Source organism: Ostrea edulis, chromosome 8 (genome assembly GCF_947568905.1).
Source record: "Ostrea edulis chromosome 8, xbOstEdul1.1, whole genome shotgun sequence".
Lineage (NCBI taxonomy): Eukaryota > Metazoa > Mollusca > Bivalvia > Ostreida > Ostreidae > Ostrea > Ostrea edulis.
The window spans coordinates 49,721,826-49,741,157 of record NC_079171.1 but is presented as its reverse complement, the minus strand read 5'-3'; the positions used below and the strand labels follow the sequence as shown (position 1 = coordinate 49,741,157).

At 34.8% G+C, this 19,332-nt stretch overlaps 1 protein-coding gene across 1 annotated transcript in view; it reads left to right on the top strand.

The window, feature by feature from the left end:
* Positions 1 to 17,258, top strand: part of LOC130049728 (transient receptor potential cation channel subfamily M member 2-like) — an 88,413-nt gene extending 71,155 nt beyond the window's left edge. The window contains exons 14-22 of the mRNA XM_056147677.1: positions 2,331 to 2,562; positions 2,800 to 2,862; positions 6,471 to 6,623; positions 8,522 to 8,782; positions 9,236 to 9,433; positions 11,008 to 11,162; positions 13,572 to 13,726; positions 16,402 to 16,723; positions 16,814 to 17,258. Coding sequence (XP_056003652.1) covers positions 2,331 to 2,562; positions 2,800 to 2,862; positions 6,471 to 6,623; positions 8,522 to 8,782; positions 9,236 to 9,433; positions 11,008 to 11,162; positions 13,572 to 13,726; positions 16,402 to 16,723; positions 16,814 to 17,258 — 1,984 coding nt within the window. The remainder of the gene's footprint in view (positions 1 to 2,330; positions 2,563 to 2,799; positions 2,863 to 6,470; positions 6,624 to 8,521; positions 8,783 to 9,235; positions 9,434 to 11,007; positions 11,163 to 13,571; positions 13,727 to 16,401; positions 16,724 to 16,813) is intronic.
* The last annotated feature ends 2,074 nt before the right edge of the window (positions 17,259 to 19,332 follow it).

The following is a 19,332-nucleotide window of genomic DNA, read 5'->3' as shown; positions in this document are numbered from 1 at the left end:
TTTACGAATAATTCATCTATAAAATACAATTCTAAAAGAAATAGAGATGACTTGAAACCTGGATATTTTCCAGTACATAACTTTATGCTCAGTTAATATATAAAATGTGAAGCTGCGATTAATCTTAAAAACTTATATAAGCAATACCTATTAGATAGTTAGGAAAACAGAGACCTCTGAACACACAAAAGGTGGGATCACCTTTCTAGGAGGAATAAGCATGCCTGTCGACCGGTCACACCCGCAATTACCCTGTATCTTGATCAGGTAAACGGGGTTAACCGTGGTCAAAGCCAGTGTGCCAAAAACGGTCTAACAATCGGTATCAAACACGTCAGACAGTGTTTGAAAGAATGATAGGTTGTATTGACAAACTACATCGTTATGGCGACCATATAATTTGCAAAATGCTGACTTTAATTTAGACAGACTGTTGAAACCCCCTATTTCATCAAATGTTTGTCTGACTCTTGCGTATCGAATCAGTTGAAAGATATGAACACCATATGCTGGTGACATTGGAATATTGCTACATAAATACGAGAAGTTGACGATGGAGAAGCTGTAACCATTCCGTTTGTCAGACAGTTGAGTTGTCACTTTGCCGTTAATATCTACTTTCAATAAAACATCTAAGTAAAAAGTAGAAGTGGACGACTGTGTGGTGTTTTTCATAACAGCTAAAGATTTGATTGAGGTATGACCAAAAATACCAACATTTCACTCAGCGATATCAGTAATATCAGCACGGTTACTGCAGAAATATTACACAAACAGTAAGCTTGTAAAGGTATTAATTTGTGGGAATTTTTAGAAACGGTTCGCAATTGTGCCAACGAAACCTCGTTAAATTATATATAATTGTAATCATCACTCTATAGTTCCAATAAAGATAAACTTTTCTGTATCATATGTAAACTATAACCTTATAACTAGGTGAAACCGTCTATTAATCATTATGATATGTTTATATTGATGACTTACTGCATTTGAAATGTATGTTTTTCTTTAAAATCCCACACTTACTTCTGATAACAGTAAATGTACATCTCCTTTCAGCTATTTGGGGGAAATAAAAAAAGAAACATTTACCGTTTAGTCCTTTTTTGCTTTTATTATTTGCTCTTTAAATCTTATATTTGTTTCATGTTTAGCTAGATAGATTTAACTTTAAAGAAAGATCCTGATCTGGAGAAAAAAACGCTCGGACATATTTTGCAATATTAAGTTCATTCCCGTCAAAAAATAGCTTTTTGGATATCTATCTTTTGAAAAAAATTATAATGCCGCCATTTACTCTCTGGAAACATTATCATAGAAGGAAGCAAACAGATGTAAATCATCTAGTGCGTTTGATATAAGTACTGCATCATCAGCATGGGTGCTAATCATTACTTTTATTGATATATATTTCACTCTTGTCCAGTTCCTTCGGACATGTCAAACTCTTACCACTACTAACTTATAAGCTAATCTACAAGGTCATTGAAAATAAAATAAGGCAAAAATGATAAGAAGATGCAGTTTCTCATTGTCTCATAACGATTTTACAGGAAACTTATTTGAATATTCATTATCTAAAACTATTTTCTATGTACATCCATTATCCATAATTATATGCAACAATCACCTGAAGTCATTTGCCTGTTCTATTGTACTGTAATAATTTACGTCATCTTAAAAGCTTAAACAAAGTTGAATAAAGAAAAAAATATTGTTTGACCAAAAATGCATCATTCATGAAACAAATATAGTAGAAACAACTTAACAAAAGGTACAATATTTGGCTTTGAAACTTGTTTGATTTATATTTCGTTTCGTAAATCAGATGTTCAGAATGATCGTCAAGTAGAAGAAAATTGAAATGAAATGTTTACATTAAATTTCCTGGTCTTTTTATCAAGGAAATAATTTTAGCTTTCAAAATTCACAACGCATTTCCTTGACATTAAGTACACTAAATCAAATATATAAACGATATTATCATCTTGTTTCCCATAAAGCTTTGGTAGTAACTAGTTGATAATGCCTGACCATGCGTAAATAAACGATTCAAAGAAAAAGAAATTTTTTCGAGAAACGTTTCCATATAAAAACGAAACGTTTAATTCTGGAAATGGGACGTTAAACGGTTTGAACATTTTGGAGTATGCAGTTCAGAATGTTTACATGTACCACTGATATCTCGCTTGCTTTATCTTCAATCCGTTTACGATAATTCATTTGACATCACTACCAGGCAAGCCTTTTATCATACGAACATATTCACAGAAGGAAATTTTTGATTGATTCATTTTGGTATGGAATAATACTGTTCTCTCTTATCACAGGTTATTTCAAAAACGCTGCTTCGAATTAATGGACAGGATGTACGACGAGAAAATGAAAGACGCCATGGACCTGATGGGTGACAAACGGGAAGTGTGGGAAATCGAATCCACTCCGCTGATGTTTGCCTACGAAAACTTTATGTATGACATCGTTGCTCACACCTGTTCCCAGAAAAACATGAGTAGGATATGGTACAACGGCTTGCCACCAGACACCTGGCCATTTATACGTGTAAGCTTTTAATATCTTTTATTTCGCAGTTTCGGCATCATTCTGTCAATGCTCGTCTTTGTAATTACAACTTGTCGTATACTTTAATGGTGTCTGATTTGTTTCATGCCAATTACTAGGACGTTCTTTTCACACTTTGATGGCGGATTACTATGCTGTTCAGTTTCTCCAACAATTATGTAGAAAGCCAAACCTGTTATGTAGAATATTATCATGCTATTTTTTCTGTTGATCTAGTCTATCGGAGAGAAACCACGGAAGTTTTTCAATGCACCATTAACGAAATACGTCTGCAATTTTGTAAGTATATAAACAATGCATAAATTCCAATGAATGTATTCTTCATACAAAATTAGTCCAATAGTACTTCGTTAATAATGGTAGATGTTGTATATGTTGCGTCAATATGAACGAAAATCCCTGACTTGCTAGTATTCGCCATATTCTTCAAACGTATTCTACCACAACATATCTCAAAAATTTCTGCATGAAGAGAAACATGTCTTGATGCAAGGTGAAGATAACGAACAGTGATATGTCTCATAACTCCTATAAGCAATACAGAATAGATAGTTGGGCAAACACGGACCCTTGGACACCAGAGGTGGGATTCGACTTGAATTTTAGATATATTAACAACATTTCATTCATAAACAATGTTCATTACATTGACGACGACGACGTTTTATCTATTAAAAATTATAACTTCCACTCATATATCAATTCGATATATCACTGTGAGCTCAAAATAAAGGACACCACAGAGTCGTCCACTTCTGCTTCATACCTGGAAATGTTATTCAAAGTAGACATTAACGGCAAACTAATAACTCAATTATATGACAAACGGGATAATTTCTGCTTCTCCATCATCAACATCCCATATTAATGTAGGAGTGTTCCATGTCACTAGCATATGGTGTGTATATATATCATTTGATTCGATACGCAAGAGCTTGTTCTGCGTATGGCTAGTTTTCAAATCGAGGTTATCGACTGACAAACAAGTTGATGATACAGGGGTTTCAAAAGTCTCGATTAAAGTCAGCATTTCGCAAATTATATGGTCGTTATAATGATCTAATATGTCAATACAACCATTGGGTCAAATGCTGTCTGACGTGTTTCATACCAATTGTTAGAACGTTCTTGGCACACTGATTTTGACTACGGATAACTCCGTTTACCTGATCAGGATATAGGGCTCACAGTGGGTGTGACCGGTCGACAGAGGATGCTTACTCCTCCTACACATCTAATATGGGAAGTTTGCGATCGAGAATCTGGAATTATCCCGTTTGTCATGAAGTTGAGTTGTTAGTCTGCTGTTAATATACTGTAATATAATATCTAAGTATAAAGCAGAAGTGGACGACGCCGTGGTGATATCAATTCTTAAACTGATTTGTCTGATCAAGATATATGGCTCGAGGTGAATGTGACAGGTCGACAAGGGACGCTCACTCCTCTTAAATATTTTATTTTACCTTTGTTACATTATATCCAGGGGTCCATGTTTCACCAATTATCAATTTTGTATTCTATATAGAAGTTGAGATTGATAGCTGTTCATTTTTAGTTACATACTTGTATCATATTTGGACGTTTATTAATACGGTTATGCTCTAGGTACGACCAGATTTTAAACTGAGGTAGATTCTTGATAACTACGTAAATAACTAAGATAATGAGCAATAACCAATTTTACAAATCATCCAAAATTAAATTCTTTGGATATAACAGAGATGATATTGATTTTCTAGGATAAGTAAGCATTTCCTGTTGACTGATTGCATCAGTTGTAAGTCTTATATATGGCTGAGGTAAGCGGATAAGTCCGTAATCAAAATAGTTCATTAAAACAAACAAGCATTACTGGGGATGGAAATTTTTGATTTGTTATATGATTTAATTTATCGATAAAATCTGTCATTTGGGTAAGTGTTTCTGGTGTGTTTCATAAAAATTGCTAGGTCATTCTTTACCCACTGACTTTACTACTGATTCTTCCTTTATTTGATCACGGTGGGTTCACCGATCGGCAGGGGATGCTGACTCCATAGACACTTGATTCCACCTCTGGTTTGTCAAGGAGATTGATCCCTAATCGTTATCGTCACCTTTCAAAGAGTTCGTATTTGCCCGATTCAAAATTTTGTAGAAATCCAGAGATTAATCACTGCTCGTTACATTTAATTTTTATGAAACACGCTTCGTGTGTGTGTGTGGGGGGGGGGGGGGGGGGGGGGGGTAGCCAACTGGTAGATTATTTAGTCGTTATCATTAACGTATTCCTAAATACAACCTGCAATTAGGCCAAATTCTGTGGGACGTGATTCAAGCCAATTGTTAGGCCGTTTTTATACCCCCGAACGAAGTTCTGGGGGTATATAGGAATCACTCTGTCTGTCTGTCCGTCTGTGTGTCTCCAGATTCGTGTCCTGGCCCTAACTTCTTTGTTCTTTGACATAGGCATACCACAGTTGGCACATAGGTAGATCACCATGAGGCGATGTGTTGTACCTTCATGACCTCTATTTGACCTTGACCCTTGACCTTAAGGACAAAATTAAATGTTGTTTTTTTTTACAATGGATTCGTGTCCAAGCCATAACTTCTTTGACATGGGCATACCATATACACATGAGTGTATCACCATGAGACGATGTGTCATGTACTTTCATGACCTCCATATGACCTTGACCTCAAGGTCAAAATTAAACGTTTTTACAATGGATTCGTGTCAGAGCCATTACTTCTTTGACATAGACATACCATATTTAAAACATGAGTGTATCACCATGAGACGATGTGTCAGGTACCTTCATTACCTCTATATAACCTTGAATTTTGACCTCAAGGTCAAAATTTATTATAGGGTTTTGACATAGTCATACCATAAGACATGGGTGTATCACCATGAGACTATGTGTCAGGTACATTCATGATCTCTTTATGACCTTGACCTTTGATATCAAGGTCAAAATTGAATATATGGTTTTCAACAAAGTCATGCCATAAGACATAGGTATATCACCATGAGACTCTGTGGCATGTACATTCATGACCTCTTTATGACCTTGACCTTTGATCCCAAGGTCAACATTATAAGTTCATACCATGGATTTATGTTCGAACTATATCTTCCATTTTCTTCTACAAAGGCATACTTTATTTTTACACTCAGTAAAGAGGTAATTTATGCCTATTAACAACACCCTTTGGGAGATTGGGGTAAGCGCGCGGGGGGGGGGGGGGGTATTCTTAGTGAGCATTGCTCACAGTACCTCTTGTTTATATTGACTTTGATGCCGAATTTCCCCGTTTATCTGCTCAGGATGACATGTTCATGGAGGATGTGACCGGCAAATAGGGGATATATATATTGGCATACTTGTTTTAACTAAGAATAAATCCGTTTACCTGATCAAGATATAGGGCTCATGGCGGGTATGACCGGTAAATAAGGGACGCTTACTCCTCCTGGACACCTCATCCCACCTTTTATTCCTTCTAGACATATTTGTAATGTTCAAGGTTCTTTGATTGATTGGTCTTTTTTCGTTATCTTTTTTGCATGCTTCAATTATATTACATGGATACATGTACCTGGAAATAAGGTGTGGCTAAAACATTCAGTATTGTATCAGGGATACCCATTGTCTTGATATTCCAAAGATGATATATGTGTTTTTATATATTCTCCGTTGTATCTTTTCATACTGATTTTGATTATGAATTGCAATAAAACAGTGTTCATGATGGGTTTGATAGCACAGCGGGGGATGCTTACTCCCCTAAAGTACATAATCCAATGTCTGGTGTGTAACCCCTGGGTCTGTGTTTGTTATGTTCACAATTTTGTATGCTATATAAGATTTCTTAGATCAGTCAGTTTTGTCATTTAGGCGATGTTCTTCAGTATGCTGATGATGTACAGTGCATTTGTATTAACAAGTGTTAGTACTGAGTACTATGACAGATTCCTAGCGAGATTTTTGGAGTATTACGTCTATTTCTGGGGAGCTGGAGACTTGATAGAAGAGTTCTATAGTTGTTTTGTGAGTATCATCTCAACCTCAGAGGAGATCTATAATACATCTATAATCACCCATTGAGTTTCAATAATCACAGTTATCTATAATTGCTAGTGAAAATAGATCGATCGTATCTTATGGTTCCATTGAACTTTTTCTGAACGAAATTTCGATTTCAAATTAATATTGGTTTCAGGTGATGAATGCACTTAAAGTGTTATTTACGGAATTTATGGTTAAGGTAGAACGCATTGTGAATAATACACGAAATATATGTAAAACTCTAATTTCATTTTCGACTGTGGACACATTAATGAATTAGTGTACTATATACGGTAAACAAAAATGTTGGGTGTTATTTTCTGAAGCCAGGGTTCGTATAACTTTGCTTAAAGTAGTTTTAGCCATCATCAAGCTGTGACATACTTTCTTTGCAGCGTGTGAATAAGGCCCTAGAGCAAACTCTGTGCCAGGCGGTAGAACTCTATGTTCAGCAACATTTAAAGCATCCAAGAAAATTGCTGAGAATCAGCATCATTGTGCTACGCACACCTCTCACTATATTTACCAAGGTCTTAGTTTTAAAATTGTGAGGGATTTAGAAAGAAAAACCATGTACCAACTAAATGATATTTCCTCAAAATTTCAAAAACCTTTAATTTTCTCAATAGATAGAAGAAAATCAAAATTTTCAAGATCAAAGTAACACAACGTACAAAAATAAAACACATTTGATCTAATGATGTATACGTTTATATATTTAATGAATGATAGTGATGGCTATATAAAGATTTATGCACAAAAGTAAAATAAAATAACCCAAGAAAAATATGATTTTTCTTTCATTAATAAATTTACATATTTCCTGAACATTCATGCAATGAATTGTTTTTGAAACCGAAACAAAGCAAGGATACACAAATTCAATTGTAATTGCGAGAGAATAAATCTCCATCCGCTCATTTATATGTAGATGAAAAATTCCTAACAGTAGGACTGCACCGTCAATGCAGCTCAGCAAAATAAAGTGAATCGGTAACCATTCGGTATGTTTCCTTTCACTCCAAATGCTGATTATTTCCATGGTTAGTGATTTTAATATGACTTTTTCAAGTGTATAATTGTATATTTATTTCAACTATTGTATTTATATAATTTGATTGTACGGCGTGGAACTTTTTTCATGCACATCACGTTTTAGATATTAGTAATTTTACTTCACATTATTGATGTTTTCCTAGCATTGTTTTGATATTATCTGTCTTAATGTTATTATAATTTCCTTTTACTACTTTTATAACATGCTGTATCATTTTTATTGTGTGCAGCGCTTTAGAGTGGTTATTTATAGTCATATAGGGCGCTATATAAATAAATATTATTATTATTATGTAAAGTTTATGGAAAGTTGACGATGTCCCCCGAAGCAATGTCACAAGACACATCCGGGGGAAGGGCATGTGCTATATGTATGATTGATAACAAGATTTGTTCAACCAATATTATTTCAATAATCTCAGTGCCATTTTCTTAAAGTAAAATAATATATGATGCTTTGGTGAATTAGCTTTTGTTAAAATCATATAAATACAACATTAAATACTGTCTGTTTCACACCGATTGTTTGGCCCTTATTGGCACACATATTTTGACAACCAATAACTCCGTTTACCTGATCAAGATATAGGGATCACGGCGGGTGTGACCGGTCGACAGGGGATGTTTACTCCTCCTAGGCACCTGATCCCACCTCTGGTGTGTTCAGGGATCCGTGTTTGCCTAACTATATATTTGTATTGCTTATAAGAGGTATGTCATTGATCACTGTACGTTATCTTCATCTTTCATTAAAGTATACACATAAGTTTATATAGTATAGTAGACCGATAAAATACATTTGGTTTTCTCTCTCCCTACAACAGGGTGGTTCAGAATTCAAATCCTACCGAGGTTTATCATCTAGGATAAAACGGCATTTCTACAACTTTTGGAACATTGTCGATCTCATTTCGTATGTTCTGCTTATTGTGGCATTGGGTGTGCGTCATCTCTACCCCTCCACGACGTTCGCTATAGCCAGAAGGATGTTTTCCTTATCTCTGCTGGCCATGTACCTGCGTTTTCTGGAAGTGTTCCTCATCAACAGACACATGGGACCGACTCTTATAATGATAAAAGAAATGGTAATATTTTCAGAGATAAGTTGTTGCTGCAGAACGTCATAAAATTTTAGGTATTTTAAATTTCTACACACTTCTTTGTAGTATAATCCAATATAGTGTGACACAGGCATTATACTTTTGAATTGACAGTTAGATCTGATGGATAAATTTAGGAAAGGTGATATCTTAGATGCAGTATGGAAGGAAGTGGAAAATGAGGGTGTCAGATACTATGTACATAAGATATGATTTAGCATTCATAAATGTCGAATGCAGCATATGATTAATAGTTGTGCATGATATAAATTTAAAAAAATATATATACCAAGCCTTTCAAGTGTTTTATTTTGTACATGCTATATACTCTGACTTTTTCTAATGAATTCGTACAGAAGTTTTGCAATAATCCTCATATGCATTATTGACTTTCTTGAAACGTATGCAGATAATTTAACAAACGCCATCATTTTTCAGTTGAAGGATTTGCTGAGATTCTTGGCCTTGACAGTTTTTGTTGTGGTAGGGGTAGGAATGTATTATCATGCCAACCTTTGGCCGGATCATCAGACAATTTGGGATGGAGGCTGGACTGAATGGAGGATCTGGGACATCATTTACTACCCTTATTGGCAACTTTATGGAGAATCCTACAATGAGTTTTTGGAAGGTAACGTAAATTTCACATGTTTATGTATAGTAGGTTTATTATGAATTAACTTTTCCTTATACGCGTTCGTGAATTGAAGGACGCGTAGTACACGTTATAGACGTGTAGCGGTGTTTTTATATCATGGTTACCAAAAACCATATTGTGATTACGATGGAAAAGTGAACATACCAAGCATACATTAATCCTTCAAACCATCATGAATACAAAGTTAAGGTCGATCGATCCTTGTGTGACTTATCAATAATAATGGTTAAAAGTACAAAAACTGTATTAATTTCCATTCAATATAGTTAAATCTAAACAATAACCATAGAAAATGTGTATGTTGCCACATTTTAAAAGATGTCAAACATAAAAAAATAAACGGAAGTATATGTTAATATCAGAAAATCACACATTTTCGTTGTACAGAATTAAAATAGATAAAATCTTGTTGAAATGACAAATTTTAAATGTCAATAGTTTAAGAAAACTATTAATTCATAAATATGTATGAATTAATTGTGGATATTAGGGAAATCATGCATAATAGACATGCAGTAGAAGAAATACCAGCATAGGAGTTATTGCCCTTGACAACATTTTTTTAATTATAAAGAAATGATTATCTATAGAAAATATACACTTTTTCAATATCAATAGTTTTCCAATTTTTTTATTTTATGTAGTAAATAAAATTAATCTGAAGATATATTTCTTTCATGAGCAAAGTTTAATTTGATAAAGATTTTTGCAAAAACATATGACATCACACGAGGATCGATTAACCTTGTGTAAGACAAACACGGACTCCTTGTCACACCAGAAGTGGGGTCAGGTACCTTAAAGGAATGACTGGCCGAGTGCCTTTTATTGTAATCATATAAAAGAAATAACCCATAGATAAACTCAGTTTATGCAGAATGGCCTAACACTGGGCATGAAACACATCAGAAAACATTCAATCTAATGTCATTTTTTTTTCAAATTAGATCATTATAAGACCATAGAATTTGCAAAATGCTGACTTCAAACAAGATTGTTGAAAACCTTATAACATCAACTCATATGTCCGTTGTTCGTTTCCATTTAGAAATTGATCATACACAGACCATGTTTTCGAGTATCGGATCATCTGAGATATATCATATACAGTTAATAGAGTAATATTGCTACAAAGGTATTATAGTTGATGATGAAGAAGCCAAAGTCATCTTGTTTGTCGTAAAATTAAGTTGCCGTTAACATTTGTTTTCAATTAGATACCTACATATGACATAGTAGTAGAAGACTTTGGTGTCTTTTACTTTGAGTTTACTGTAATATATTGAATCAGCATATGGATAAAAATGAAAATTGCTAAGAAATAAACGTTGTTGATAAATGTAAATCTCGAGTTGCAGGTTAGAGAAAGATAATGTGGTTTTTTTTTTCTCATATAGAAGGCCTATATAATATACATTATGCATATGATTTAATTGTCCCTAAAATGGATAGTATTATTGTACGGAACACATTCATTGCAATGTTGTGACAAACTATTCAAGGAAAACCAATTTTAATTAGCCAGTGAAAATATGTTATATTCTTAGGAAAGGATCTATCAGACTGTTCAAATGTGACATCAGTATGGCAGAATGATCCTTCCATAGACCGTTGTCCTCAAGAAGACTGGACAGTATCAACCATTTCAGCATTGTACATGTTGTTTTCCAATCTCCTCCTGGTTAATCTCGTTATTGCCAAGTTCAGGTAATGTTATGCCCCACGGTGTACGGGGAGCGCAGTGTCACCCCCTCCCGTTCATCATTAGATCGTTTTCCCGGACATCTATTTACATTGCTTATATATAATGACCAAACATTTCGTATACGAGGTTATTTATATTGCAGATCGGGAAGAGTTTCATTTGGATTGACCTCTTTTCACGAATTTCATTTTCCTCATAATTTTTAATTACTCACTATATGTGAGCTCCAAATAAAAGACACCACAGAGTCGTCCACTTCTGCTTCATACTTATATATTTTATTGAAAGTAAACATTAATGGTAAATTGACAACTCAACTGTATGGCAAACGGGATGATTTCAGCTCCTCCATCGTCAACTTCCCATATTTATGTAGCAATATTGCATCATCACCTGCATATGGTGTTTTTATCTCTCAACTGATTCGATACACAATAGATTGTTCTGCGCATAAGCCTAGTCAGCTTTTAAATCGAGGTAAGCTACTGACGAACAAGTTGATGGTACAGGGGTCTCAACAGTCTCGATTGAAGTCAACATTTTGTAAATTCTTTTGTCGTTATAACGATCTAGTTGGTCAATACACCTACCATCGGGTTAAATGGTATCTGGCTTGTTTCAAACCGATTGTGAGGTCGTTCTTGGCACAATGATTTTGACTAAGGATGGCTCCGTTTACCTGATAATGATATAAGGCTCACGGCTGGTATGACCGGTGGACAGGGAATGTTTACTCCTCCTAGGTTCCTGATCCCACCTCTGGTGTGTCCAGGGGTCCCTGTTAGCCCAACTTTATATTTTGTATTGTTTATAAGAATTATAAGATTGATCACTGTTCGTTAGTTTTCCCTTTCATTTTGGAGTTTTCACTTTGGTCTTCTTTTAGGTGATAACCAAATTTTAGTGTGAACCCTCATATCAATATGAAAGGTGAAGATAACAAACAGTTGCTACATAGATATGGGAAGTTGACGATGGAGAAGCTGAAATCATCCCGTTGGTCATACAGCTGAATTTGCCGTTGATGTCTACTTTCAATAAAATATCTAAGTATGAAGCAGAAGTGGACGACTCTGTGGTGTCTTTTATAACAAGCAGCTTCCCGAGGAGAATCATGATGGTGCACAGAAATGTATCCCACTGTTCTTTGCATTATCTGATATCACACTATAAAACTATACGTCACGGTGTTGTGTCGCGGGAAAAAATTCATAATCTTCTGCCGTTATTTGCTAGAGATACACCTATCGATTGTTCAAGCTGTATATCAGTAAATGTGTTTAACAAATGCCTCTAAAAATTTTTTTAATCATCTCTCATCTAATCAAGTCTCCAGTTTTTGTTATATAACATGCACTCCGTAAATTTTGATATTATATTTTGATCTTGATATCTACCCCCCCCCCCCCCACCCCCCCCACCCCGATGTACAGAAACAATTATCATAACAAAGTCAATCGTGAATAACCATTGACTAAGGACAAGTGAAAGATGAGAATCGTTAAAACCTGCTGACATTTTTGCGTATATATTAGTAATTCAGTATAAGGTTCAACTTGAACTTTAACGTCCTTATGTAATTAAATTCACAACATATTCAAGAGAACAAAAGTACAATTTGTTTTATTGCGTTTGTAGCCGACTCTTAGACTCTCAAGATTAGACGTTAGCAGGGGCATTCATGTCTTATCTATTCAGCATCTACCATTTACATACAATATCATAAGTTCATTACGATGGATCTTTTTGTATATTTTATGAATTGAAGAATTCATCTGTAACGTGCGCCGAATACACAAATCTATTTATAGCGAGTTCAATTGACACACTTACAACAACATCAGTGAAAACGATTTGAAACTTTTGCAAATTTTAATTCTACATAATTAGTCACAAATATATAAACATATACAATGAAACAGAAGTACACAGCACAGAGCTAAAGTTTTACTCAACTTGTTTATAATGATCAGCGTCTCTGTGAATCAGTTCAGGAATCCTGGTACACACGCTAAACATACGGATTATAGATCAGATGCGCGATCCCAGCTAGATGATCGGGCCAGGCACTTCCATGGACCAGCGGGTTACAAAGTGCTTCCATTTTACCGAGATTACTGTCATCTTCTTCTCCAGCCACAACACTACTCCTGCAGACGATCACGCGCTCCACCCGTCCCGTCCTCCGATCACACACGAAGCTTTCCAAGTGACGTCACAGATACACAAATACAAAACAGCTGATGCAACAGTTTAAATATATAACCATATATCGTATCATATCGTCCATGATCTTTAAACATGATTATATATCTTTTTACTCATTAACATGTAGAATTTATATACCCACCGTTTAACAAATACTTCCCTAATAAATCTATATATAACGAATATTACTGTTACATATTTAGCTACACGTTTGAACGAGTACAGGAAAATTCTGAGAAACTGTGGCGGTTTCAGAGGTTCACCGTCATCATTGACTATCAATGGAGAATACCTTCCCCTATCAACATTATATGCCTTCCATTACGGCTCTATTCTTACTTAAAGAAGAAATCCAAAGGTTAGTAATAATAACAATTCTTCATATATATATATATATATATATATATATATATATATATATATCACGGCGGGTGTGACCGGTCAACAGGGGATGCTTACTCCTCCTAGGCACCTGATCCCACCTCTGGTGTGTCCAGGGGTCCGTGTTTGCCCAGCTATCTATTTTGTATTGCTTGTGGGAGTTATGAGATTGATCACTGTTCGTTATCTTCACCTTGTACACACACACACACACACACATATATATATATATATATATATATATATATATATATATATATATATATATATATATTTATTTATATTAAAAGTTGATTTGGCACAGTTGTAAATAAATATTGAAAATCAGAATGACACATTCCATAAAAAACAATCATTTATTGCTAACGCTATCTCCATTCCCGTTCTTTAAAATTTTTGCCGCATTTAAGAACAGCTAGAAGATTTTTTCCTATATTAGAACAATCCCAAAATCTCAAAAACCTGATAAAAGAATCTCAAATAAAAAACAGCAGAAGACAGGCTCCTAATCTGAAGAGAATTCTAACGCGTGCCCGATTTACTACGGAAAATTCCAAATCCGTGCAAAAATGTGGTGATTTACGTTGCGGTACATGCAATCATCTAGAGGAAGGCAGAGAAAAAATTCTTAAATGCGGCAAAAAATTAACACCAAATTCTAACATGACATGCAAATCCGAAAATGTAATATATTGTATGACCTGCCCTACCTGTAATGAAAACTATATCGGACAAACCAACAAACTGAACGCCCGTGTGCGCGTCCACAAGCAGCAAATTCGCGATCCAAGTATCAGAAATTCGCCATGTTCCGAACATTTTGCCAATTGTGGTCATGGAGATTTCAACATATTTCCATTTTATAAAATGTATAATGACTGCAAAATTTCCAGAGTTACAAAGGAGGAATACTTTATAAAATTGTTTAATCCCAAACTTAATAGAAAATAACTGTGTAAAATTGAAACTACATTGAACTGAAATCTGTAATTGATTTCCAAGTTTTGTCTAATATTGTGTGTATTATACCGCTACCAGTGTAATTCATTATGACGTCACAAAGGACAATTACTTACGTCGTTATATGTTGACGTTACTTAGCAATATTATTTCATTTTATAACTGTCTGAAGAGGCATTAAAGCCGAAAGCGCTAACAGTGAAATGTTATTCGAGTTTTGTGTTTCTTGACTTTTATTATTGGATGTATTTACTGTATCAAATACCGAATTCTATATATATATATATATATATATATATATATATATATATATATATGTATGCATATATGTATGTGGATGTGTGTGTGTGTGTGTGTGTGTGGTATCTTCTCCGTTTACCTGATCAGGACATAAGGCTTATGGCAGGTATGACTCCTCCTAGCTTACTCTTCCTAGGCACCTGATCCCACCTCGGGTGTGTTCAGGTAAACTTGTTTACCCGGCTATGTATTTCATTCATTTACTTTGCAAATAGTAAAGCTAACTGGTGCCCAGAGATATGCTATTTTAACTATGCATTAAGAATGAATAATTCATAAAAGGAAATAATAAGAAAAACAAAAACCTAAAAATAAACTATGTAAATGAATGAAGACTATAAAAATGAAATAAGAAATGAACACAATTTGAGAGAAAATAATGTAAATAACAAGTTTGAATAAGTAAACAAAGTGGACCAACTCCAAACAAAAACAAAGAAGCAGCCTAGGAAATTGAATCAACATCAGACATTCCCGTACTGATCATGTCTAGGGTGGACATGCAAAAAACAAAGAATCACGGAAACTGATAAATGGGTTTTACATGTAATCAATCGGTTATGAAGCTCAAGGTAATTGTGTTAACTCGTTCTACTTGAAATTGATTAAGTCTATTTTTATCACTTCGTACATTTGGATCAGCTCTTTGGACGAATAAGGCATGTCCTAATGCGTTCCATTTTTAACATTGATTGGCAAGCCTAAAGACCATAAAACATGTAGTCTGCGTTGTAAATAAGTTTGTAGATTATTGTAGTTGTAGTGCTAGTTGTATCTATACGAGTTGCTGTTATTATTCTCTGTTGATATTAGCGATATTATGCAATTCTTTTCGTTTGTCCAGAAGAAGGGATGGGACGTCCCGAAAACTTGACAATCTGGTTGTTCATGTCGTTGGTAATTTTAGTGTTTTTTATACTTGTTTGTATTTGACCTTGTATCCATGTTGTGGATCCGACACTTTTAGGTATCGGGTGTTGTTGGAACTTAGTGCTTTTATATCATTTTGATCAGCTGTATCATTTTGATCCACTCGCATACCTCTTTATTTTATGATTTTTTTTTTTTGGAGGTTTGGTTTGGCATTTGGGAATTTTTGTTTATATCTTTTGACTCGCTTTGTGTTAATTTAGGCTATTCTGTACAAATTACAATTTCACGTACGACTTAATTGTCTTCGTTTCGACCTCCATTTCCGAAGTCGTGTCATTCTTACATGATTTGAGAATTTTATAATTATGTCGTTCAAAAAAAAAAGCTATTCTTCCAAATATCTCACAAAACAACACCAAAAAGCTATCAAAACATAACATTGCATGTCCAACATTCAAACATACATTGAACATAACATTATACCTAAAAGGTTTTGTCTCAATGTCACTCCTAATATAGGGGCGGTATGTAGAGGCTTTCAGAGACGTTGGAGCTCTATCCCGATGAGATGTTCTATGCAACTTATGTCACTCTGCCTTTCTTGGGATCAGCACAAGTTAGGAGAAACTGAGAGTGACATCATTTCACTGGAATCATCTCTCCAACTGGATACCACCCTAACTGAATTTCAGGAGGTTTCTAGAATTAAAACCACTTCTAACACGGCCTTGATTTCCAATCTGGAAAAGGTCCAACAAAAGAAATTCGAGTGTGATGGCATCCATGATAGAAACAATGAAGCTCGAACATACCATACTGAACGATCTTCTACTACCATCAAGTAGACTCGCTCTAGACGCTTCAAACGAAGGAAAACCATCGCTATTAACAACAATTCTACTGACATATGCCCGGTTTTAAATGTTTCCAGTGTCACTCTCTCGAATTCTGAGACTTCACTTCTTTCCAAGAGCCTCAATTTGTGTCCTACTCCACGTGAAGTAAATGATCAACACATAAGAGAGGACACTAGAGCATTCTTCCGCCGACTACGGCTTAAGGAACATTTCTCCCTCAAGGACTCCAAAGATAAGAGTGCCTATCCATCCCAAGATGCAATTGACATTTTAGAGAAGCATCCTCTCTACATACCCAAAAGCACTCGGGAACCACCTCCAGGCAAATGTGGATCTTTGGAGTCTTACATTGAGGCGGTCGAGGAAGAAATAAACAATATCTTTTTAAAGCCGGATTTAACACGAGATAATCTCAGCAAAGAAGAAAGGTCGGTATTGCAAACATTAAAAACTCGGGATAATATTGTCATTAAAAAGGCAAACAAAGGTTCTACTGTTGTTGTCATGGACAAAGATTAAGTACCTAAACGAGGCTCATAGACAGCTCTGAGACGAACGCTTTTACAAAAAGTTACAGTCTCTACCTAGATCACCGAAACCCTCCAGGAAATGTACAACAAGGGCGAGATCGGTGACAATATTTTGGGAGCGCTTTGTCCTAACAACTGTACACCAGGACTATTCTACCTACTGCCTAAAATTCACAAAAAGATATGCCAGGCCGTCCTGTAGTCAGCGCCAGCGGACATTCCACGGAGAAAATCTCTGAATTCATTGATTTGCATCTCCGTCAGCACGTAGAAGATTTACCATCATACTTTAAGGACACCACTGATTACTTTAATAAAACACCTTCATCGGGCCTGCCAGACCATACCCTCCTTGTGACCATGGATGTTACTTCATTTTACACTAACATTCCACATGACGAGGGTATCAAGGCGTGTAGAGAGGTTTGGAGCAATGGGGTAAATAAATATCCTTCAACCGAATCACTCATTCAGCTTCTTGAACATGTCCTCAAGTTCAATATGTTCAATGGTGAACACTACCTGCAAATAAGTGGCACAACTATGGGAACAAAAATAGAACCATCGTATGCCAACATCTTGATGGGGAAACTGGAACGTAGACTTCTACATCATTCACCAGTTAAAGCCCTTAGTTGGCTTCGATTTATAGATAACATTGAAAAGAGGTGGGTTGACGGTCGTGAAAGCCTGGCCGATTTTATCGAGATGACAAACTCTTTCCATAATTCCATCAAGTTTATTGTGGAAATTTTCACCTCAAATAACACGTTTTGGATACCACAGCCACATTTAATCAAAGTACTGAAAGTACTGAGAATCGCTAGGCTTGGCTTGTAATGATGCTGTATGGATATACAAGTTATGATAGTACTATTAACATACCAAAACAAAATGTTCAATAATTTGCTGCAATTGCTACATAAAGGAAAGGATAGAATGTTGGAAGTTTGGAACACTTTTCTAAACAATTATAAATGCATGCTATACTAGTATTTAAGATGGGGATTTCCTTATGAAATATTTTTCATAAAATGGAAAAATGAAAATATTTTATAGTAATTCATATTGTTGTTCGATTTAGTTCGATCCTTATTGTAAAAATTATTTATAACGTAATGGGACTGTCGCATTTTGCTGTGATATACATTTTATGCATAAAACGTTTGCTGGAATAAATTACAAACTCGTTTTGATATGTGAAAAGTGCACCTTTTTTATTAAAAGACATCTAAGAAAATATCTGGCTTTTCCTCAACACAATGTTACCACACAATACCACTCACAGAAACATTAAAAACCATTAACCCAAATGAATGTTCATTCCTCTGATCCAATGTTAGAATTATGTCTCATCAATTCATCTCGATCAAATGTAATTGTATTTCTCGACAATCTCAAGAATGTTCTCAAATAATTCGAAAACAATTCTAAATCATTTGATAAATTTAACAATAACTCTTTTATATGACCTAGAAACCCATTATTTGAGGTACCCTGCCTTGAGTAGCGTAGCGCAGGGTAAACGATGAACTCTTTTATGTACAATTAAAATACCTTGAGCTATGTTTTTTTTCTGTTTGCTTATGTAAAATATTGAAATAAAATTTCTAGATTTAACAATATTATCACAGCCAATACTTTTCCCTGTTTCTAATTATACATAATAATGTTCTATATATTATTATTTTCTCTAATAATAATTGACACATGTAATGATTTTGTGATTACTGTGCTATAGATGTGTCCAATCCAGGGGCCAATAACACTCTGGGCAAGGATTAAAATGGAATACTTGATAATAAACGAAAGAAAATTAGGCTTAGATCTACATAATTTTGAATATTTTTCAAATGATTCCAAAACAATATTGTGATTTTCTTTAATTTTCATATAAAACTTCATTCTTCTCAATTTACCAGAAGAAAGAAAAATATCCAAATTTGATATTGGTTTTGTGGGATAATTGTATAACGTTATCTCTACATTAAAAATTAGGGTTTAAATATGTTTGCTTAATATTATGATATAACATCAGTAAAATTTCTAAACCAGAACACATT